This window comes from Neoarius graeffei, chromosome 23 (assembly GCF_027579695.1).
Source record: "Neoarius graeffei isolate fNeoGra1 chromosome 23, fNeoGra1.pri, whole genome shotgun sequence".
NCBI classification, from domain to species: domain Eukaryota; kingdom Metazoa; phylum Chordata; class Actinopteri; order Siluriformes; family Ariidae; genus Neoarius; species Neoarius graeffei.
In genome coordinates this window covers 13,619,345-13,644,161 of record NC_083591.1, presented here as the reverse complement: position 1 = coordinate 13,644,161, position 24,817 = coordinate 13,619,345, and the positions used below count along the sequence as shown (strand labels likewise).

Below are 24,817 nucleotides of genomic sequence, written 5' to 3'. Positions count from 1 at the left end.
AGCTGTATGTTCTGGAGTTAACAAAATCTTGGTTTAAAAATGACATTCTGTAGTTTAACAGCATTGTTTGAATCATTATATATATAGTCGTTTCTATGTAAAACTTTGATAGCAAAAATGTCTTTACGCTTTTGTGGGAAAGGTCAAAATTTCACTCACCGATTCCTTTGACTTGGTGAAACACACCAGTCATAAAGAAACAAATAAAAAAAGAATAAACTCATTTTTCAAATTTTGAAAAAAAATCTTTATTTTACAGTGTAAGGCAAGAGTCCTCATTAGTTATTATATACATGCGATTGCGACTACATTTATCAATATAGATAACTTATTACTGGTCAATAATAAGATAAACAATACTAAAGCGGGTTTTATTAAATGTAACTTTATGGGGCAGCCACTTAGGATTTTGATCTTTTCTCTTTGTGTTCTCTTCAGCTACTTAACACACTTGAGTCAAATAGATACAGAAGAAGAAAAAATACAAATAGTATGAATTTCCTGAAGGACTTGACCATGAATCTGTCCTAGCAGTTGAAACCTGATAGATTATAAAGTACGAGTCTGCATTACTTTCACATCTCTCAAACACTTTTAACAAAAACACTTAATGTACACATGTGCCAGACCACGAAAAAATGAGACAGATCCTTTCTGCAAGGCATGTAGAACATTCATGTCCAAAGATATGAGCAGCTGGATTTTAGTTGGTTATCAGGAGGTGGTGACGTGGCACTTCGACGAAATACTGAAATATCAAGCCATTTACTTCATACAACAGTTCCTAGACATTCATATCCACCGGAGTTTGTTGTTTGTTTGTTTGTTTTTTTTCTTTTTTTAATACTGGTCAACTCAATTTGAGTTATTCTTCCATATTTAATACAAAATATTTACAAAAGCAGAACATTCAGGGAAAAAGTTAGTATAAGTTTTGCTGACTTTGACGCCTTATAAACACATTTCCATTTACTCGTGCGTATTTTAAAGAATGCAGTTCATTGCAATAGAAATGGTTTTCCTGAATGATACTCGAGAAATGTTTTAATATCTAAGAGCAGCCACTAAATTATAGATTTGTTCCCTTGCTTTTAAATAAATAATATAAGCATAACCATTTGATCCTTGAATGCATTTTTGTTCAAAAATACCACACGGACATGGTGTGTTTATTAAAAAAAAAAAAAACCATGCGCACGCACACATGATCTCAAGGCAAAATTAGGTTAAACCGATCCACTTTTATCCAGGAAGATTACATTTAATACTAGTGTTTTCTGATCCGATGCATTCGGTGACCTTTTACCCGAGAGCTAAAAACTTTACAGCTTGCAGTGTCACATATTTGATATTCTGATGCTGATACACTCTGTATAGCAGTTTGTGTGCACGTGCATTTCCATTTCCTGTGCTGTCTGTGAGTGTGGTTTATTTGGCCACTTTGAGCCAGTTTTTCCATGACGAATAGCTGGCCACTGTGGTGGTCTCCGGTATGCACGACACAGAAGTCGATGTTTTCAGTGGTTTGCGGAAAAAAGAGAGACGGCCTCCTCCAGGCCGCTTTGACTGCATCTGCTTCTCTGCCTGGCTCTTCAGCTGCTGGTTAATGATTACCTGGATGTCATCCTTTTAAAAGCAACACACATAAACAAGCAATATTATTGAGGTACAGTCTAATTCTGTGAGAGTAATGAATGACATATGGACAATAAAACAGATATAGTGTCTTGCAAAAGTATTCATCCCCCTTGGTGTTTGTCCTGTTTTGTCGCATTACAAGCTGAAATTAAAATGGATTTTGGGGGGGGTTTGCACCATTCGATTTATACATCATGTCTACCACTTTAAAGGTCCAAATTGTCTCCCCCCCCCTTTTTTTTTAAAATTGTGACACAAAACAATAATTAAGATGAAAAAACAAAGCTCGAGTGTGTATAGGTATTCACTTCCTTTCATATGAAACCCCTAAATAAGAGCTGGTCCAACCAATTCACTTCATAAGTCACATAATTAGTTGATTAAGATCCACCTGTGTGCAATCAAAGTGTCACATGATCTGTCACATGATGTCTGTATAAATCAACCTGTTCTGGAAGGACCCGGACTCTGCTACATTACTGAGCAAGCAACATGAAAACCAAGGAGCCTCCAAACAGGTCAGAGACAAAGTTGTGGAGAAGTATAGATCAGGGTTGGGTTATAAAAAATATCCCAAACTTTGAATATCCCAGGGAGCACCATTAAATCCATTATAGCAAAATGGAAAGAGTATGTCACCACTACAAACCTGACAAGAGAAGGCCGCCCATCAAAACTCACAGACCGGGCAAGGAGGGCATTAATCAGAGATGCAACAAAGACACCAAAGATAACACTGAAGGAGCTGCAAAGATCCACAGCGGAGATGGGAGTATCTGTCCATAGGACCACTTTAAGCTGTACACACCACAAAACGGGGCTTTATGGAAGAGTGGCCAGAAAAAAGCCATTGCTTAAAGGGGGAGGGGGGAACCTTTGGAGTTTGCCCAACAGCATGTGGCAGACTCCCCAAACACATGGAAGAAGATTCTCTGGTCAGATGAGACCAAGACTGAACTTTTTGGCCATCATGGGTAATGCCATGTGTGGCACAAACCCAACACCCCGAGAATACCATTCCTACAGTGAAGCATGGTGGTGGCAGCATCATGCTGTGGGGATGTTTTTCATCTGCAGGGACAGGAAAGCTGGTCAGGACTGAAGGAAAGATGGATGGCACTAAATACAGAACAATTCTGGAGGAAAACCTGTTTGAGTCGGCCAGAGGTTTGAGACTGGGATGAAGGTTCACGTTCCAGCAGGACAATGAGCCTAAACATACTGCTAAAGCTACACTGGAGTGGTTTAAAGGGAAACATTTAAATGTCTTGGAATGGCCAAGTCGAAGTCCAGACCTCAATCCAACTGAGAATCTGTGGCATAACTTGAAGATTGCTGTCCACCAGCGCAACCCATCTAACTTAAAGGAGTTGGAGCAGTTTTGCCTTGAGGAATGGGCAAAAATCCCAGTGGCTAGATGTGCTAAGCTAATAGAGACATACCCCAAGAGACTTGCAGCTGTAATTGCAGCAAAAGGTGGCTCTACAAAATATTGAATTTGGGGGGTGAATACCTATGCACAGTCCAGATTTCTGTTTTTTCATCTTAATTATTGTTTGTGTTACAATTAAAAAAAAAAAACAATATGCACCTTTAAAAGTGGTAGGCATGTTGTGTAAATCAAATGGTACTAACCCTCCAAAAATCTACTTTAATTCCAGCTTGTAATGCGACAAAACAGGACAAACACCAAGGGACATGAATAATTTTGCAAGACACTGTATAGTATCACAGTAATGGCTGATTGATTGTTTTATTAGATGTGAGGACTAAAACAGGCGGCACGGTGGTGTAGTGTTTAGCGCTGTTGCCTCACAGCAAGAAGGTCCGGGTTCGAGCCCCGTGGCCGGTGAGGGCCTTTCTGTGCGGAGTTTGCATGTTCTCCCCGTGTCCGCGTGGGTTTCCTCCGGGTGCTCCGGTTTCCCCCACAGTCCAAAGACATGCAGGTTAGGTTAACTGGTGACTCTAAATTGACCGTAGGTGTGAATGTGAGTGTGAATGGTTGTCTGTGTCTATGTGTCAGCCCTGTGATGACCTGGCGACTTGTCCAGGGTGTACCCCGCCTTTCGCCCGTAGTCAGCTGGGATAGGCTCCAGCTTGCCTGCGACCCTGTAGAACAGGATAAAGTGGCTAGAGATAATGAGATGAGATGAGATGAGATGAGATGAGGACTAAAATAGTGCAGTGAATGAAACTATCAAGGATGAGAAAAGCATAATATCAAACAAACAATCTGATATCAATGGCTTTTTTTCTCCAAAAGACCTGCCGCTTCTGTAGCTTCGTCATGTTACTAATGATGTCTGTATAGCTGCATACTGTATGTTTGTGCATTGCAATGTGTTGGCCAGCAGGGGGAGACATATGATCATTCCGTATCACAAACATCCTTATTTCTCCAGTGGATCAAAGTTTGTGCAAATGAGATGCTCACAGCATTTCACTCTGATCAGCGCTCGTTTAAATTGTCATCCAACAGGAAGCTTCACCTGGGGGCGAAGAAATCGACCCTGGCCTCTGCTTTGATCACATCCATTCATAGCAGTTCTAGGGGACATGTCTGGATCTTGTTCATCATCTGACAGGAAGCATCAAGTTGCAGCGAAGAAATTGACCCTAACCTTTCTCTCACACAAACTGTTTTTTTTTTTTTGTGTGTGTGTGTGTGTGTGTGTGTGTGTGTGTGTGAGAGAGTGTGTGTGAGAGTTTTCCCACCTGCCAAGCCTCCAGTTCCTGAGATAGCTCTAGTTTACGCTGGATGGCCTCCAGCAGCTGGTTGTTCAGATACATCATATCGTTTCTGCTCCGCACCAGTTCTGCCTCCACTGCTGTTTTCCTGCATTGACAGAGGAGTCAAAATACCATCACTCATGGTGTACAAGTTACAGATAAACTGTGCAATGTTAGTCCACACACTGCATATGATCATGGCAATGTGTCCTGAAGAAATCTGCCATATCAGAAAACAAACATCCCGTTTTACGTCTGACTGTTACACTGGAAACGCCGGACAAAAATTGTAATAATCTCCACACACAACTTCACCATATCAAAAATGGCACACGCTTTTTTTTTTTAAATGTGAAGCATTTGCCATACAAGTCCCACACTCTCAGAAAATAAAGTACATTACTGTACCTTTAGGGGTACAATGGCTTGTCAGTGGGGCAGTACCCTTTATATACTGCTTGGAAACATACATGTACCTTTCTGGCCCTAAAAAGGTACACAGTTACCTTGAGGTCCAATTATGAGCCCTAGGGGGTACATTAGTGTAGACCATACCTTAAGGGACAGAAATGGACTCCTACTGTACCCCTATTTCTGATAGTGTATCGAAACAAACATGTTCATATTAAGTTGGGATTTGCCTTACAGCCGGAACTACTGTCAGAGCTGCTGTTATAGAAACCTTGCGTCCAATCAGAATCGAGAATTCAAACAAAGGTCTAAAGAACTTTAAAGTCACTGAAAGCTTGTTTCGATTTTTTTCAGTATTAGATAAATTACTTGTTTTGGTGACTTAACGGCGGCACGGTGGTGTAGTGGTTAGCACTGTCGCCTCACAGCAAGAAGGTCCAGGTTCGAGCCCCGGGGCTGGCGAGGGCCTTTCTGTGTGGAGTTTGCATGTTCTCCCCGTGTCCGCGTGGGTTTCCTCCGGGTGCTCCGGTTTCCCCCACAGTCCAAAGACATGCAGGTTAGGTTAACTGGTGACTCTAAATTGACCGTAGGTGTGAATGTGAGTGTGAATGGTTGTCTGTGTCTATGTGTCAGCCCTGTGATGACCTGGCGACTTGTCCAGGGTGTACCCCGCCTTCCGCCCGTAGTCAGCTGGGATAGGCTCCAGCTTGCCTGCGACCCTGTAGAACAGGATAAAGCAGCTAGAGATAATGAGATGAGATGAGATGGTGACTTAACAAAATTGGCATTAGACGAACAACCTATAGTGAATATAAAAAGTGTACACACCCCGTTAAAATTATAGGTTTTTCTGATGTAAAAAAAAACAAAAACGAGACCACGATAAATAATTTCAAAACATTTCCTACTTTTAATGCGACCTATAACCTGTACAGTTCAATTGAAAAACAAGCAAATCTTTCAGGGGGAAAAACACACACACACACACACACAAAAAAAGTACAATATGCAACCAGCTTAAGTGTGCACACCCTTAAACTAATACTTTGTTGAAGCATCTTTTGATTCAATTACAGCATTCAGTCTTTTTGGGTTCACACCTGCCATCAATTAAAATGACTCTGATTAACCCCAAATACAGTTCAGGCATTTACTCCGTTGCATCCTCCAGCAAAAGCCAGGGTTCACAGAGAGCTTACAAAGCATCAAAGGGATCTCATTGTTGAAAGGTATCAGTCAGGAGAAGGGTTCAAAATTTTTTTCCATGGCATTAGATATACCATGAAGCACAGTGAGGACAGTCATCAAGAAGTGGAGAAAATATGGGACAACAGTGACATTACCGAGAACTGGACGTCCCTCCAAAATTGATGAAAAGACAAGATGAAAACTGGTCAGGGAGGCTGCCAAGAGGCCTACAGCAACACTGAAGGAGCTGCAGGAATTTCTGGCAAGTACTGGTTGTGTACTATATGTGACAATAATCTCCCGTATTCTCCCCATGTCTGGACTATGGGGTAGGGTCAAAGAAAAACATCCAGGCCCGGCTAAATTTTGAAAAAAACAAAACAAAAATACATCACCTCTCCCAAAAGCATGTGGGAAAATGTGTTATGGTCTGATGATACCAAGGTTGAACTTTTTGGCCACAATTCCAAAAGGTATGTTTGGCACAAAAACAACACTGTGCATCACCAAAAGAACACCACACCCATGGTGTGATGCATGGTGGTGGCAGCATCATGTTTTGGGGTTGTTTTTCTTCAGCTGGAACAGGGGCTTTAGTCAAGGTGGAGGAAATTATGAACAGTTCTAAATACCAGTCAATTTTGGCCCAAAACCTTCAAGTGTCTGCTAGAAAGCTGAAGATGAAAAGGAATTTCATCTTTCAGCACGACAATGACCAACCCCCCCAAAAAAAAAAAAAATTTTTGGAATGGCCCAGCCAGAGCCCAGACCTAAATCCAATTGAAAATCTGTGGGGTGACCTGAAGAGGGCTGTGCACAAGAGATGCCCTCGCAATCTGACAGATTTGGAGCGCTTTTGCAAGGAAGAGTGGGTCTAGATGTGGCAGGCTGATAGACTCCGACCCAAAAAGACTGAATGCTGTAATTAAATCAAAAAGCGCGTCAACAAAGTATTAGTTTAAGAGTGTGTACACTTATGCAACCAGCTTATTGTACTTTTTCCCCCCTAACAGATTTTTTTTTCAATTGAATTGTACAGGTTATAGGTCACATTAAACGTGGGAAAAGTTTTGAAATTATTTATCGTGGTCTCATTTCTTTACATCAGAAAAACCGATCGTTTTAACGGGGTGTGTACACTTTTTATATCCACTGTATATGCTAATTGGACCCAATGTTGCATGGTGCATTTGCATAGCATTAATGTTGCAATAAACATCTAAATCATTATATAAAGTTTGGGTTTACTTCAAGGGCTATTTCCGTAAAAGCATCGCAATATCATGGTGCTTCTTCAGACTGCTATAAAAATCTTTATAGGTGTTTTAGAAAAACTGGGCTTTGTTTGTAATTTTGTTCTTGGTGAAAAACAGTTTTATGTGTTCCTTTATAGGCCCAATTACGTACTTTGCAATGGCGTCATCTCTGTCCTTTATAGCTCTTTGAATGATCTCGTCATCCAGCCTGCTGTCAGCTTTGAGCCGGAGTTCAGCATTCTCTTTTAAGAGCTGTGCATTCTGACAGGGAAAGAAAGAGGGAAACGGGGAGAGAGAGAGAGAGAGAGAGAGAGAGAGAGAGAGACAGACACACACATGGGAAATCTGTTACGGTTAGTTAAACACACAGAAGTGAAAAAGAACATCATGATTAAAATGTGTTTACTGGATTGCAAGGTGAAAAATCCATTCAAGTGTGCACTGCAAGTCGAATTTATTAAAGGAAAAAACAACAACAGAAATAGTAATCAATGAAACACTCATTCACAAAATGAAAAACACCCATTTTTGTTACTTAACGTCAATTAGTGTCTGAAATAACCCAGATACATGAGGAAAAATTAGCTAACAGCTTTATTCTTTCAAATGTTAGCTACTGTGATAATTCTGATGATACAAACTCACTGAATTCTAATATGTTGCTAATATTTGAGTGATTTGTAATTAGCTAAAATTTTCTACTCTCTCAAATCTTATGGATCATGGTAACTCTGACAATAGATAGTTTTCACATGACGTCACAGAGTCGGGGATTCCCTAGTGGCGGCCATCTTGTGGGTCAAGCTTACCGTACGGGTCACTGAGCACACATTGTAACGCGCGAGTACAAAGTCTTCAAAATAACCCAAGCAGGCTATTTAAAGCTAGCTATGGTGCACACCTGTTGTATTCATGGCTGTCGTAATAGGTCAGTTGATGACGTTAAGCGGAGCTTTTATGGAATTCCCACTGTACGGGAGCACGAAGGCGAGCAAACAAAGAAACTCAGCATACAAAGGAGAAATCTATGGCTTGCAAGAATCAACCGCAAGGATTATCAGCCTTCCAAACACAGTAAAGTCTGCTCCGATCATTTTATAAGTGGTAAGTTGTTTAAATAAACAATCAATTGTGTTTAAGTTTGTTTTTGGAAACCAAAACATCATGTAAACAATCTCTGGAGGATGCCTAACTGGAACTGACATGGTACTGTAATACCACTAATGGATGTAAAATTTGTCTTAAATCAACTCGATATTATACACACACATATATTTATATGCAGTGTTGAGAGCTCTAAAATTCCAATGTTTACATACCTTGGCTGTAATTAGGACACGACTGTCACTTGTTTTTATATGGTGGACTTCACGGACCCAGCCACAGACAAAATAATTGTATGACTCCAGTGACTTGTATGCTTTGAGGTCGTCAAGTGTGTAGGCACTTTTACTATTCACGAAATAGTTCACAATATCAGGGTACGATATGGATGGCAGAAATGCATAGTCACTTGAAAATGCATCTTTGTCCACTTCGTAGGGGTCAATTCCCCCAATCAAGGCCAGTTTGGTTGCATACCGTTGTCATGAGATGTCGTCCAATGTATCCATATACTTCCGTTTGCTTGATTTTGCCGACATTGATCTTTATTTTAGAAAACTGACTATATAACTTTATAAATTCGTCCGAGATAACGTAGCCGGTAATAGCGATGGTCCGTTTTGTTAGCCCCACAAGATGGCGGCTGGAGGGCGTTCCCTGGAATGCCGTGATGCCAGTGAAAACTATCTATACAAACTAGCTGAATCCTAATAGCTATAGTTAACATTTGAGTGACTCAGAATAAGCTAACGCTAAGGCTCTCAAATGTTAGTTAGCATGAGAACTCTGACAAAACAAAATCTAGCTGAATCCTACTAGCAAACTAACATTTGAATGATTAGGAATAAGTTAAGGCTAATATTCTAACCTCTTAGATGTTAGCTAGCATGATAATACTTTGGACAATACAAACTAGCTGAATCCTACTAGCAAGCTAACATTTGAGTGATTAGGAATTAGATTAGGCACCTTTGTTCCTCAGCTCGAAAACATTAGCGAGCATGATAATAGTTCTGACCATACAAACTAGCTGAATGTTAATAGCTGCCATGTTAGGAACGGTCTTGTATTTATTAAGGAACTGCCTTGATAAATACCAAGTGTACTTAGCAGAAAGATTACACTGAGGGGTATTAGATCTAATTTTTGCTGTCACATCTGTTAAAGGTTTAAGAATTTAGTAGATCAACACTGAAGCTGTGTGATGCTAAAAAGTTACCTCATGATTTAGTGTAGCGTATGTATGTCTACAAAATATTGCACAAATCAGGAAGTTTTTGTTGTTCAACACAGCAGAGATCCTTATTCATGCTTTCGTGACATCAAAGGTTGACTCGTACAATACGCTTCTCTTTGGTTTGCCAAAGTATGAACTTCTGAAGCTTCAACGTGTTCTTAATGCTGCTGCTCGGCTTCTGACATATACATGTAAATTTGACCATAATCGGTCCAGTACTTAAAGGAGATACGCAGAGCCATGGCCTCACTTTTTGTTTATAAATACCTTGAGACCTCAAGAATGGCATAGGAATAGTTTAAGCGTTAACAATAAATCTAATATAGTAGTTTTTACGATTAAAATGATTCCTATAGGTAGCAGTCTGAGTGAATGACCTTGACATCTGTGACGTCACAGCAGGAAGGATATCCGTCTCATCGCCATTTCCGCAAAACCAAAACACAGAGCTGGCTGCAACTTCGAGCTTCCATTTTGAGCTAATTTATCGCCATGCCACGTAGCTGTGTTGCTGGCGGGTGCAGCAACACAACCGAAGGTGGAGTTACGTTGCATTCATGGCCCAAGAATGTTCAAACTGCAAAGATTTGGACGCGTTTTGCAAGAAGTTCATGGGCACATTGGGCACCTATGAAGTGGTCTCTCCTCTGCTCTGCACATTTTACTGAAGACTTGTACGAAACCTCTGATCTGTTGAGGAGCGTTGGCTATAAGCCCGTATTGAAAGAGGGTGCAGTACAAATAATTAAAGAAAAAGAAAACTATAAGAAAAGGAAAGTAAGTTCAGTGGGCGGCACGGTGGTGTAGTGCAAGGGTGGCTGGTGCATAAGGGTGACTGGGCGACGCACTGCCAAAACGAAAAAAAAAAAAGTTTTTTTTCTTTTTTTAAAACAAACTTTCACCAGCGCTGCTCGAGGTCGTTTTAATCTGTCTCTGGGTATCATTGTCCAATCAGGGTGGTCTTGCTTCTAGAGTACCGCCCCTTTTGGGGCGATTTCAGTCACGCTGAAAATCGCCCAAGAGTTCACTGATAGAGTCCCATGTTAATATATTTTTTTTCTCCTGACTGGCACTTCAATGCAATCTCTATAGGTTCCGGGGGGGCTTGCCCTAACGTGCTTACGTCACTGCGAAGTGCGGCAAAGTTGCATTCGATCCGCTCAGTTTCTGAGGTGAGATGGATGCGGAAAGCAATTCAGTGCGGTCCTTAAAAGAAGTTCCATTTAGTCAGCGATCAAATCGAGCTAAATTGGCAACAAAACAAGCTGGACCCCCCCTCGACCAAATCTAAACATAAAACAAATTTCGACAAGGGGGGGAAATCATATACTCGAGTTTTTACGTCAACATGGTCCCAGCGCAAATCCTGGCGAGCTGGCTGCGAGGACGCCTCAGCGGTTTTCTGCTCCCCCTGCTTACTTTTCCACCCTGGAGGTGGCTCCACGGACAACGCTGCTTGGACAGTCACTGGAGTTTCGGACATGCATCATTTGTCGGAGAAAATAAAAAAACATGAGTCATCAAAGATTCACATGGGCAGCCGCCTGAAATTTTCGGCTTTTGGGAGAGTGAACATCGCTACACAACCGGATGAGGGTCACAGGCTAGCAGTTCACCGCCACAACGATGAGGTGAGCAAGAACAGGCACATATTAAACCCATAGACATATAAACATAGACGTCGCATTCTGCGTAGAATCATACGTCATCCTCGCAGCCATATTGGATGTGGCAAAGTGGAGATTCTTCAACCATCTCTGGTATAGCGTCTAGACAGTAGCCGAGAATAAAGATGCCTCATTCATGTGCTGCGTTTAACTGTACCAACAGGTTTACCGTCCAAACGAGATCACATGGGATTACCTTTCACAGGTGAGACTGGAAAAATACTTTTCATTGTATTTGGTCATTATAACGTAATTTTACGAACAGATTTTTCTGACTTTGTGGCTAATATGAAGGATTTTGACAGAACAGGTCAGACAGTCAGGATCAGAGAGGGAGCTGTTCCTTCAGTCTTCAGTTTCCCAGCTCATCTCCACCGGGTAGGTGTATAGTTATACAGCCCCGCCTAGCAGTATTGACACCCCTTAATTTTATTCACAACTTTTGTAATATCTCCAGAAATAAATGGAAATGGACACAATTTGCAATACCAAGATCTTTTAATTGAAGGTCCAAAGGAACTGAAAAGTTGTTTTCATTCAAAATAGGCATTTTAATTTCTAAGACAACAAAAAACAGAAATATAGCAGGTGCAGGAATATTGGCACCCCTCCTTAGTATTTGGTTGCACACCCTTTGGCAGCGATCACAGCCTCCAAACGTTTCCTGTAGCCATCAATGAGCTTCTTGCATTTGTCTTGTGGTATTTTCTCCCACTCATCCTTCGCTATGCGCTCTAGGTCTTGGATATTTGAAGGATTCCTTCTGCCAATGGCAGATTTCAACTCCCCCCAAAGATTCTCAATTGGATTGAGGTCAGGACTTCTTGCTGGCCATTTCAAAACAGTCCATTTTTTCTTTTCTAACCATTTTTGTGTGCTTTTAGATGTGTGTTTGGGGTCTTTGTCCTGCTGGAGTACCCAAGATCTTCGCCTCAAACCGAGCTTTCTTACACTGGGCAGGACATTTTGCTCCAAAATCTGTTGATAATCTTCAGATTTCATAATACCTATGACACGGGTAAGGCCTCCAGTCCCAGATGCAGCAAAGCAGCCCCACAGCATTATTGATCCTCCACCATGCTTGACTGTTGGTAGGATGTTCTTTTCTTTGAATGCTTCATTGCAGCGCCTGTAAACATACTGCCTGTGAGAATTCCCAAAAAGCTCTACTTTTGTCTCATCTGTCCACAGGACATTTTCCCAGAAGGACTGTGGCTTGTCCAGGTTCTCTTTTGCAAACTCCAGACGCGCCTTTTTGTGTCTTTTTTTCAATAATGGGGTCTTCCTTGGCCTCCGCCCATGTAGCCCTGCTGTGTTGAGTGTGCGCCTTATGGTGCTTCTTGAAACAGTTACCCCAGACTGTTCCAGGTGGGCCTGCAGGTCCGTAGATGTTAACTGAGGCGATTCTGCCACCAATCGCACCAACCTTCGACGACTTCTATCATTGATTTTTCTCTTACACCCACGCCCAGGGAGGTTCTTGACAGTTCCATGCTTCAAATATTTCTTAATAACATTACGCACTGTTGACACAGGGCTACCAAGCTCTTTGGAGATGGCTTTATATCCTTTGGAGCTCTTGTGTTTGTCAACAACTGCATTTCTTGTTTCTTCAGACAGCTCTTTTGTCTTCACCATTGTGAAAAAGGGACTGAGTGAAACAGTTGGTTTTTCAAAACACAAATCTCATCATTCATTGGCCATTTCATGTCACATGGGCACAGACAGGTCTTCACAGGTGATTTCCATTTGTAATTTACCATACGTGAGTCAAATTAGGTTTAGTTAGGTTAGGTTTTAGGACTAACAGCAAAGGGTGCCAATATTAGTGATACAGCAAGATTTACCTTTTTCATTTTTTTTCACTCTAATTGTTTATTTTTTTTATTTTGTTGATACTTTGCTCTTTTATATTAACCACGAACTATCTGTAGAAAAATTCTGCATCACTACATCACTTTTGTTCAGGAGATGCTTAACTTTAAGTACATAAACTTCAAGGGTGCCAATACTACTAGGCAGCACTGTAAGCAGTGAGAATTAGATAATACAGTGCCACACTATAATGAACGTTTTTGAATGTATGATGAATATTTTTAACCTTTCTGAATGTGAAGGAATCAGTGATGTATTTTGTTTTGGTATGACGTTAGAACCTGGCCGAACTCAGTTTGGCGCTCATTCAGCTCACTTTATTCAACGAGAGTAGGTCTGTGTGGTGACTCAATAAATAAAACAGTACATTTTTATTTTCATTCACTATTTCCAGTTTTTCCACTATTTCCATCATTTATCATATTCAGTCTTGTAGGTTGGTTATTGTAGCCTCAGGTTTTGGTAGCTTGCTACGGTATGCTGACTGATTAGCTTACCTGAGCTATCTATCGCGTATCTGTCGCTAGTTTGCAGTGTACAGGGTATTTCGCACACTATTTATAACCAGCACATTAAAAGTTATATGTGTTGTTTTGATGCCTGTTTGTTTCCCAAATGTGTGTCTTAATGGGTGAATAAAAGGCATCGAGTTAAATATTATTGTAGAAAGGGGCTTTATGAAGTTCAGTCCATTTACTTGCATTGGTTTACGGGGAAGATTTGCCACATCAAATATGGCGGACACTCTGACATATCCCAGCAACGGGGCCACCAGCTCAATGCGGCGTCTATGTTTATATGTCTATGATTAAACCGGCTCACCCAACGCATGAAATTTTGTGGAGTGTTCGAGTTAGCTCTACGAGGCAAAGACGAAACTGAGGGCTCCAGTCACCGTGGTGCTTTTCTGGGTTTGGTTGACTACTGACTTGCTACCTAGGCCAATTTACTTCAGTCCTGTGGACATTTATGGTCCGTGTAGACATAACAGGGGAAAATTGCCCCCCCGAAAAAAAATTCAGGAGCTGCCCCTGGTGTAGTGGTTAGCGCTGTCGCCTCACAGCAAGAAGGTTCTGGGTTCGAGCCCTGTGGCCGGCGAGGGCCTTTCTGTGCGGAGCTTGCATGTTCTCCCCGTGTCCGCGTGGGTTTCCTCCGGGTGCTCCGGTTCCCCCCACAGTCCAAAGACATGCAGGTTAGGTTAACTGGTGACTCTAAATTGACCGTAGGTGTGAATGTGAGTGTGAATGGTTGTCTGTGTCTATGTGTCAGCCCTGTGATGACCTGGCGACTTGTCCAGGGTGTACCCCGCCTTTCGCCCGTAGTCAGCTGGGATAGGCTCCAGCTTGCCTGCGACCCTGTAGAACAGGATAAAGCGGCTAGAGATAATGAGATGAGATGAGTAAGTTCAGTTGCACCAGTTCTCCTGGAGTGTGAACTGAGGGTTGTTGCTAAAACCTGGAACAGGACGTGACTTATTATCACTCAATCCTGCGGTTGTTGCTAAAACCGGTGACGTCCCGTCCCGGGTTTTAGTAACTGCCTGAGCCGAGCAGTAATGGCAGAGTACTCAGTATGGAGAAAATGGAAAATGAGTGGACCAGCCGTCTGATTTCTCTGCTGGATATACTTGCCTTAGCAGCAGTATCTCGCCCTTATGTGGAAGAAGCAAATGAATGGAGAACATAACGAACAACTGAAAGTCAGATTGTTTCATAACAAATCGGCCACAAGGTCGGCCTTCAAGAAGCAAGAACACAGACGGGTAAGATGCGAAGATCATCATTTGGATACAAAACAACAAAAACACCACTTGTTGTTTACCTGCATTTAGATTAATACATGTATTGCGTATTTAAGTTACCGGTATAAGATTATTTAATTTGCTTCAGAATGTGATCGTCTCAGTTCATCTAATTATTTAATTAGCCTTTTACGTTTTATCAGTGAAAATGCATAAGTTATAACACCTATCCTGTTTTAATGAGAGTCAACCCACAATCAATTAAGTCAAATCAGTCTTAGTTGAGCAAGTCAGTAACGGTATTTCTTACTTTCACCATACATTTTTATGACTTTGGTCTATAGCTGTCAAAGGCCTCGGCCTTAAAACCGGTTCCTGCTGTGACGTCACACACTCAGGGCTGGCTGGCTCAGCGGGGCAGCTCGAATGCCAAGTTTGCGGTCGATTTTAATTCACAAATATATATACATTGTTATTCCCATGTATGCAGCATGCAAGAGTCAAGGCTGGAGATACTATCTACTCAGAAATGTATTTAAAAATAAAAGTTCTGCGTATCTGCTTTAAGCAGCTTCACTGGTGACCAGTAGAGAAACGTATCCACTTCAAGATTCTACTTCTGGCCTCAAAGGGTTGCATGGTCTTGTGCCTGGTTCTACAGTGATGCTCTATCCCAACAAGAACACTTAGATCTTCAAATGCTGTTCTTTTAAAGCCGGTGGATTACCATCTCAAGACATGGCTATCATTCTTTTGCTGTAACTGCGCCTCGTCTCTGGAACACGTTACCTATAGACGTTATCTTGTGACTCCCTGTCTCTTTTCAAGTCAAAACTTAAGATTCATCTATTTAGAACTTCATATTAGTATCTTATTGCCCATTCATATATTTACATATTGTATATTTAGTGCTCAGAACTATTTCACTATGGCCCTGTCCACACGGCAACGGATTCAGGTGAATCCGATAAAATTTTTTATCGTTTCAGCCTGGCATCCATACGGCACCGGCGTTTTGGGTGCCCCAAAACGATATTTTTTGAGAACGGTTTCCAGAGTGGAAAAATCTGGCAACGGCGCCATTGTGAAGTCGTCTGGATGAGTAGAACGGATTTGTTTACGATGACGTCACAACGACATGACTAGAACAAGCAGCACTCACTCATTCACGCCGGGTAGAAGAAGGGGTTTATGCGCATGCGTCCTACTTCTTCTATTGTTCTGGTGTCTCCGATGGGATCGTCTTACAGCGCATGTAGAGGTGTGGCATGTGTATTGCATCGTTTTCAGCAAGCGTTGCGTTGCCATATGTACCTGATATTTTACTGATCCGTTGCCCATGTGGACGCGATATTTTATTTTACCCGCTAAAAAAAAAAATCTCGTTGCCGTTGTCGTGTGGATGTAGCCTATGAGTGCTTTATAAGAAGTATTTTTGTTGTTTTGTTTGTATGTATGAGTAGAAACCAGAGATTTTCTGGAACATATTCAGTGAAAGAAAAACTGAAGTAAACTAGAGATACTTAAACAACAGACTTAAGTACACCAACAATGTGTAAGCTGTTACTTTCAACCTTTGCTTCTTTTAAAAAATGCTTTTGATTTTTTTTTTTTAAAGGGCAGCCAATCATTCAGTCACTCAATTTCTGCCTTGTCCATAAACTACTGAAGAGCAGTACTCTTAAGAACTCTCTGTCCCGAAATTCTTCCCGGCTCATCGGTGCCTTTTTGTAACTCGAGAACAAAGGCGAGGTCAGAAGCAGCCCTTGGCCCCCTGATAGCTCTAACACATGAACCATTGTCACCTGATCTCGCAGCTCCTGCATGCAGGCTGTATTCTCACACAGTGCCATGTCTCCTCCCACAATGGGCCTCTTCATGTCCTTAAGACGCAACGAAATACAGATACGGCACATCAGTATCAACGGGCTGATATGAGGGGAGCCCTTTGTTACAGGCTATAGGGAGGGGTCTTATGTCAAGCACTAATGCATGAGAACAAATAGTACAGATATGAATGACCTTCTATTCTGTCTCTGCTTCCTTTGTTTATTTATTTTTGTCCCATTTTTTTTTTTAATGTAATGACAAAATGACCCCAAAGATGTGTGGTTTCTGTTTTTTTTTTTTTAGTTAAAGTACAGCAAATATATGAAAGTATGATATGAATGAACCATATTGGTAAGTTGTTAGTTAATATAAATAAACAACCACTGGACATAATCATTGGAAATAAATAAGCTACAATGTGACGTGATGAGCAGATCAAGTTTGCGGATGGGAATGAAGCCAGCAAAGGAAAAAGAGGTCAACCATTGTTTAGGGCATTGTTTCCATGTGTGTTTGAGAGAGAGAGAGAGAGAGAGAGAGAGAGAGAGAGAGAGAGACAGCTGTGTGTGCGCGCGCACGCACGCGTGTGTGTGTCACCCTGGCAACAGAGCTCACCTGCAGTGTCGCATTGCACACAATCCTTTCTGCCACACTCTTAAGCTGTCCCAGCATGCCTTGCAGGCTATCTTCATGATTGCATGGAGCCTCCGAACCATGGGAAACAGGAAGAAGCATGTCTAAGATGGACCTCACTTCCTGTTCGACCTAAAGGTAAATTCAAGGAGCTGAGTGTCTGTAGTGTTTGCTACATGACCGAAAACTGCTTCATACCAGTTGTATAAAACACATCTAAACATGTGCATCATTTTATCATTTAGCAGTTTTACACTTGTGTGACATAAAGCTGACTTTAATACTATCGAGTTGTCACATACATTCAGCCCTCATCACCCCCCCCTCCCCCCCAGATCACCCATCCCCTACTGTATTCTATATAAAACTCTTCTCACTGACAAAAACAGCTGTGCCCTGGGGTACCTTGGTGAACTATCCTGCCCCTATGACCCTGTCCATACGTTAAGGTCCTCTAGCTCCACTTCTTGTTGTTCCCAGATTTAGATTTTCTTACACTAGTGGCAGTTCTTTCAGTAATTTAGGAAGTGTATGTGAAGTCTCATCATTCTTCTTTTAAAATATACCTCTTTCTTCTCAGTGCTATCCATCTCTCATCAGCAACTAAGCAGCTCCTCTCCTTTCTCTACTTCTTCTCCATTTACAGATTATCTCTGCTTTCTGACATCTCGATGTTCCTTCATCCAACTGCTCTAAATCTCCTTAATGACCATTATTTTTGTTACGTGATTACTGCTTAACGAGACCTTGAATTTTAAAAAGGTACTACATAAATAACACATTATTATTGTTGTTGGTACTACTACTACTAATCATCATCATCATCATCATCATCATCATCATCGTGTAACTATGCATACCAGGGGCGTCAGAAGCATTTTTAATGTGGGGGGACACACTGGCGGGGGGTGTGGGGGGTCCTCCCCCAGAACATTTATTAATTAATTAGAGGCCATTTCCTGCATTCTGGTGTATTTTTAACAGGTTGTTAAACACCTAATTTTACCTACAAAAGTCACTTAATTCAGTGACTATTTTAGAGACTCAACAACAAGTCCTCATTCAACTAGTCCATATATTCATCAGCCTGTTTTTAAACCCACCGCTACGCCTAAGATAATGAGATGAATGTGACGCAGTTTATCACCAACAATGACTTTATGGGTGCATTTTACTTTTTATTTTGTGTTTCCTTTTTTATTTAGTTTTAGATGTAACACAACATGCCACTGTGCCAAGCAATAGTGACGCTCAACTGTATGTTTAAAAATAAGAATATTCATAACTTCACACAATGACCAGGCATGACATGGCATCATGCAAACTTCATAACACAAAATCACACTGTGTCAAGCAACGGTGACACAAAAATACCTTCACACAATGAACAGGTGCAATTTTGTTCACCACCAACAGTGACTTTAGTGGGTGCATTTTACTTTTTTCCGATTTAGTGATATAACAAAAATGGCATGGCATCATGCAGTCTTCATAACACAAAATCACACTGTGTCAAGCAACGACACATAAAAGAGAACTTCACACAATGAACAAGTGCAGTTTTGTCAACCTACATGCAATGGTGGTACTACAGTAACATTTACAGATTAGTATAACAAATAGATTTATAGATAGAACTCCTTCTTACATTGGTGCCACCACAATTTCTACCACTTCATAACTTTTATCCCCCTTTCCTTCACAATCCACCTGGAATAACATCCATCTCTCTCCATCACTTTCCTTTCTACTATTCCTTCCCCATACACTGATTTCCCATGTTACTTTCCAGAAAACTGCCAAAGACCAGACAAAACAAGGAATCAATAAATATCATCAGAGCAAACTTGACCTCATTCTTGGCATTACAGTAAGGCAGGCCTACTGGGTTTGAATTAAATGATAGCTAACGTTAAGCTAGCTGATACATCTCCTAACATTGACTAGCCAGCTAACTGCACTAACATTTCCATTGGGACAAAAAACCCTGTCCTGTGGGGAAATTTTGACTGACTTTCCGCTTCTTTGTAAAGAATGTCCTTATGTCCATTGTGTCTGGGGAGGAGCAAATACTGCAAACAATTCATCATCAACCAAGAATACCCCATTAGGCTAAGCTTATTTCACTGTTAAGTTGAACATTAATTTAACATGGCCTGGGGTTAATTTTGAGAGCAGATAACAAAAGAATAAGGTTTCAGCAAAAGCTAGCCATTGTGAGGTGGCAATGGGGCTGACGTCACCTCCTCCACTCTCGAGCAGCTGCACCAACATGTCTCTGCTCGCACTGAGATTCGCTTGCGCGTGGTGAGCGTAACACCCGGAAAACCCGGAGTGGATTTTCAATGGTCTGTGTATTCTCTTATCGATCAAGTGGAATGGATTCTTTCATGAAGCAATAGAAACGGCGCTGGGTGAACTAATATTTTATGTTAAATGTGGGGGGGGTCCAAACGAAGAGTTATGAAATGTGAGGGGGACACGTCCCCTTCACATTCAATGGTGGCGACGCCCATGATGCATACACACCCGCTGAAAATGCTTTCGCAGATATTTTCTCAGCAGAGAAGTAGAAAGTGGGGCGGCACAGTGGTGTAGTGGTTAGCGCTGTCGCCTCACAGCAAGAAGGTCCTGGGTTCGAGCCCCGGGGCCGGCGAGGGCCTTTCTGTGCGGAGTTTGCATGTTCTCCCCGTGTCCGCGTGGGTTTCCTCCGGGTGCTCCAGTTTCCCCCACAGTCCAAAGACATGCAGGTTAGGTTAACTGGTGACTCTAAATTGACCGTAGGTGTGAATGTGAGTGTGAATGGTTGTGTCTATGTGTCAGCCCTGTGATGACCTGGCGACTTGTCCAGGGTGTACCCCGCCTTTCGCCCATAGTCAGCTGGGATAGGCTCCAGCTTGCCTGCGACCCTGTAGAAGGATAAAGCGGCTAGAGATAATGAGATGAGAATGAGAAGTAGAAAGTCAAAGTCTCTAGCTAGGAGTTACTTTAAAGCTAGGCTAGGCACCGTTGGAGAAACCAGCAAGAGGAAGCTAGATTTTGACAGTGTCCAACAGAAAAAAAATCCCACCCCTTCTCATCAGATGCCCCTCCCCCCAATAAGTCACTCCTCCAAAACACATGAATGTGCACTGCCTGATTACTGCTGGAGGAGGAGTCTACAAGGGGAGGAGTGTAGCGCATTGTTGTCATATCCAACTCTCTCATCTCATTCTCATCATCTCTAGCCGCTTTTATCCTGTTCTACAGGGTCGCAGGCAAGCTGGAGCCTATCCCAGCTGACTACGGGCGAAAGGCGGGGTACACCCTGGACAAGTCGCCAGGTCATCACAGGGCTGACACATAGACACAGACAACCATTCACACTCACATTCACACCTACGGTCAATTTAGAGTCACCAGTTAACCTAACCTGCATGTCTTTGGACTGTGGGGGAAACCGGAGCACCCGGAGGAAACCCACGCGGACACGGGGAGAACATGCAAACTCCACACAGAAAGGCCCTCGTCGGCCACGGGGCTCGAACCCAGGACCTTCTTGCTGTGAGGCGACAGCGCTAACCACTACACCACCGTGCCGCCCCTCCAACTCTCTCATGTTTATTAAACATAACATTATCATAATGAATGTAAAACAGCAAACATAGCTATTGTTAGTACTCACAGCTATCAACTCGCTCTCTAGCTTTAGCAATATGTCTGCAGTGTGGAGGACACTAGTCAAGCGCAATAAGTGCAGGCAGTTAGACTATTGGACAGAATTAAATGATTGAACTGGCTCTTTTTTTTTTTTTTACAGCCCTATGACGAGGCTTGTAGTACTTGAGTCCGACTCGTGCCCTAATTTTATGGACTCGTGACTTGACTTGGACTCGGGCTCGCGTATTAACTGTATTCAGACTCGTAAATTGGAGACGAGGACTCTGATTTTTTCTTTATTTTTTGTAACATGCCATAATAATTTGGCATAAGATATTTATATCTACATTAAATTTTATACTAATTTCATGCAAGACAATGCACATTCACCTGTTCATACGTCCTGTTCAGGAACAAACCAACATTAATGGCACAAAAATGCCTGGAGAGAACGCTCCTAGGATTGTCCGCTTTGCTTATACAGACTACTCGTGCAGTGGGGAAAAAAAACCCGCACCACTATGTGTTCCATATGTAAAAGAACTACCGAGGAGGCGACGAGGACAACCTCGAACTTCAGACTACACCCAGAGAAGTAAGCGACACGCTATGTTCATTGCCCTGTTGATAGCGGGGCTTGCTGAGTGATGAACTAGCTAGTGTTAACCGTCTCTCATGTTATCTGCCCTGTTGATAGTGGGTGGGGCTTGCTGAGCGCTGAACAAGCTTTTTATCTGTAGCCTATTAACTAAAATGGGGCAGTCAAGCAGTAACGTTAGTCCAACACAGTAGCAGAGACGCTTTCACATAAAGGCAGCGACAGCCTCAGCCACCGTCAAATGGTACGGTTGGAGTCTTGTTCTCGGACTCGACTCGGATTTGAGTCAGATCAATAGTGGACTCAGACTCAACTCAAAATTTTCTTTAAATGACTTGAACTTGAACACTGGGGACTCGAGACTGGACTCGGACTCGAGGTTTAGTGACTCGACTACAACACTGCCTGTGACTGCCACAGATGACGGATTTTTTTTCGTTTTATTGTCTGCACATTTTATTTGTTTATTGCTAATTCTCAGGATGTAAAGAGAATTTCAAGAAACGTCACAAAAATTATTCTAAAATAAAAATTTCCTATCCTAGCTTTAATCCATGCCAGTTTGTCAAGACATTGCATCAGTCCAGCAATCGAACCCAACCACTATTATACCTCTGGTTAGAATGCATTAGTGGTTAAATGACAATCCCAATATTGCAGTATGAACTCACAAGTTAAGTCTTTTAAGAGCACAATACAGCACCGTCAGCATGTGGCACATCAGTCAGGTTCACGAATAGGCCGTTTATCCTAATTAACGTGAAGTAAAAATGCTTGAATCATGTACACAATGTACAATAACCTAACATCATTCCTGAGGAATTTCAGTAATTCATTACCAACTTTATGGTCTTACACTAGAGTGCTTTGTTTATAATTATAATGCCTCTTCTCATACCATCATACTTGCTTATTACTGTCACACTGTGACCTAGAAAAGCCACAACCCTAGATGTAGTTTCTGATTATTCACACATTACTGTAAAGCTCTCAATTAAAGAAGTGTTCAGGAAGGTTTCAATGATCGTACTGGCATGAAGCCTGAACGCAAAATGAACTCAACAGGAACAAATATGCCAATAAAAACCTCACTGCCCCACAAAGTAGTTCATTCCTGTTAAGAATAAGGTGCTAAACCAACCGTGAGGTGAGCTAACTAAATAAAGAACAGTTCCTATCCATCCCCTTAAAACTAATATAAAGATTAATATCTACTTTGTTTACTTTGGCTTAAATGTCACCCAATCTATATTTATCCAGTGTTTGTTCTTAGATGAGAAAACAAACAGAACGTTTCACCGTTTTGAATGTTGACTGTTTTACTACTTATCATAGGCTTGGGATTTTAGTTTATACTTAACAGTTATTCCACAAAATCGAGTCGTACATGAGCTGATAGCTGACGAGGTGCGTAGCGCCGAGATTGACTGGAATAACCATTTTATTCTATCCATATTCACTGGATTTTGAGAAACAGAGCATTTTTATTTTTAGCAAATTCGATAAATAAAAACTTGATACAAAACATCCAACATTCATTTCCACTTAAGATTGTAAACAAACCGGTGAACTCACAGGAACAATTTGTGAAAAATTTGATAATAATTCTTGAAAAAGATATGTTCTTACCTTCAAATACTTTTATTCCATATTTTCTTGTTTTATTTTTTGGGGTTTTGTTTTCAAGTAGTTTTTATTTCGTCCTTGGTTGGTTCAGCAACACGGTCCGCCATTTTGTTTTTCTCTACTCACGGCATATGAGCTGATAGCCTAGTAGTAGAGTAGCCAATCAGAGTGTGTGATTGATCATATCCAGTGAATGTGGATAGAATAATATGGAGTTATACTATAACCTTAACGCTATATCTCTGCTAAACGCATTGTGGCAAGAGATTAAGAAGATTCTACACTTGACTCCATTTGTACCAGAAAATATTGAATCAAAAGCTCTAGACAAGAGGTCTGGAATCTTTTCTTTCAGATAAATGTAAATAAAAAATAAAAAAAAAGAAGCTTCATACAAAGCACTATAAGGTGTATATTACTATGAGGATGTATTGAATGAGACTGATTCTCAGTCTCATTCATCATGCTTTTATAATCATCATTGTTGTAGGTCATAAAGCCTCGTCTCGTCTTCTTCCGCTTATCCGGGACCAACTTCACTGGTGAGTGAAGTTGAGTATGCAGGATACTGATCTAAGTTTGACATGTAGGATATTTGCCAACACAGCTGCTTAACCTGATTTTCTACCGGTGACCTTTTGGTCTCAAAGCTGTTTCTCTAACCATGAGGCAATGGCTTTCCCCTGTCTAACCCTATGTACACACCAAATGCAGTGACAGCGTCAAAATCCACTCTGGCTGTCCTGCCAAGGACACTGGTAAGTTCATGGATGCTCTGTGACGTAGATGAAATGGGCAGCTACAAGGTTGTTCAGAATGCTTTTTGCTGTACATGGTATTATGTTAAGAAAAACAACAACAACAACAACAATAAAAATAATATTCTTATTTTTAAAAATTGGTTAACACCATCATTAAGGAGACCGGGTGGACTTTGTTTTTACGTGTTTTTTTATATATATATATTATGGTGTGTATACACACACACAAACAACCAAAAAAAACCCAACATCAAAAGTGACTGCAACCACGAGTTGGCCTAGTGGTTAGCGTGTCTGCCTCTCGATCGGGAGATCGTGAGTTCTACAAACGGTTGGGTCATACCAAAAACCATCATAAAAATAGTACCTACTACCGTCTGGTAAGGCATGCTGCAATACAGATGCGAGTGGGGAGTCAAACTCTCGTGGTTACCAGAGGACCCGCCCCCCACTGTAACCCTAGCTATGTAATAGGCGAGAGGCCGAGGGCTACAGAAACGGAGATCGATGCCGCCTAATGCGCCACATGGTACGGGAAGGACTTTAAACAAGTGACTGCTTTCATTTTCACATGTCCAACATGCATCTCTCGTCTTGTAATACCTCCCATTTGACAGTATCATTCAAGTCACATGTAAGTACAGTATATAGCCAACACTCTTTGGCATGCTAGCTAGCATGCTGTTCCCTCCCATTTTCACAAAATATATTATGCACTTCACCAACTCACTTGAAACACCTACAGTTTCAGACACCTTGGTCCATGCTTCATTTTTTAAATTTATATCCCTGTATAAAACATCATACATAATGGAGGGAAACCCACCACTGCAATTATCAATTTCTCCTCCATGGTAGGCTACTTGGAAGCAGTTTGAACGGA

At 41.5% G+C, this 24,817-nt stretch overlaps 1 protein-coding gene across 4 annotated transcripts in view; it reads right to left on the bottom strand.

The window, feature by feature from the left end:
• Nucleotides 1–261: 261 nt before the first annotated feature.
• Nucleotides 262–24,817, bottom strand: part of si:ch211-235m3.5 (BICD family-like cargo adapter 1) — a 49,059-nt gene continuing 24,503 nt past the window's right edge. For 3 of the 4 annotated variants that reach the window (XM_060905801.1, XM_060905800.1, XM_060905803.1), the window contains 5 exons: nucleotides 17,293–17,442; nucleotides 16,653–16,730; nucleotides 7,375–7,484; nucleotides 4,354–4,474; nucleotides 262–1,626 (listed from right to left, as the gene is read on the bottom strand). In XM_060905801.1, the coding sequence (XP_060761784.1) occupies nucleotides 1,429–1,626; nucleotides 4,354–4,474; nucleotides 7,375–7,484; nucleotides 16,653–16,730; nucleotides 17,293–17,442 (657 nt within the window). In that variant the 3' untranslated portion in view covers nucleotides 262–1,428. The remainder of the gene's footprint in view (nucleotides 1,627–4,353; nucleotides 4,475–7,374; nucleotides 7,485–16,652; nucleotides 16,731–17,292; nucleotides 17,443–24,817) is intronic. The other variant, XM_060905802.1, reaches the window with a different exon arrangement.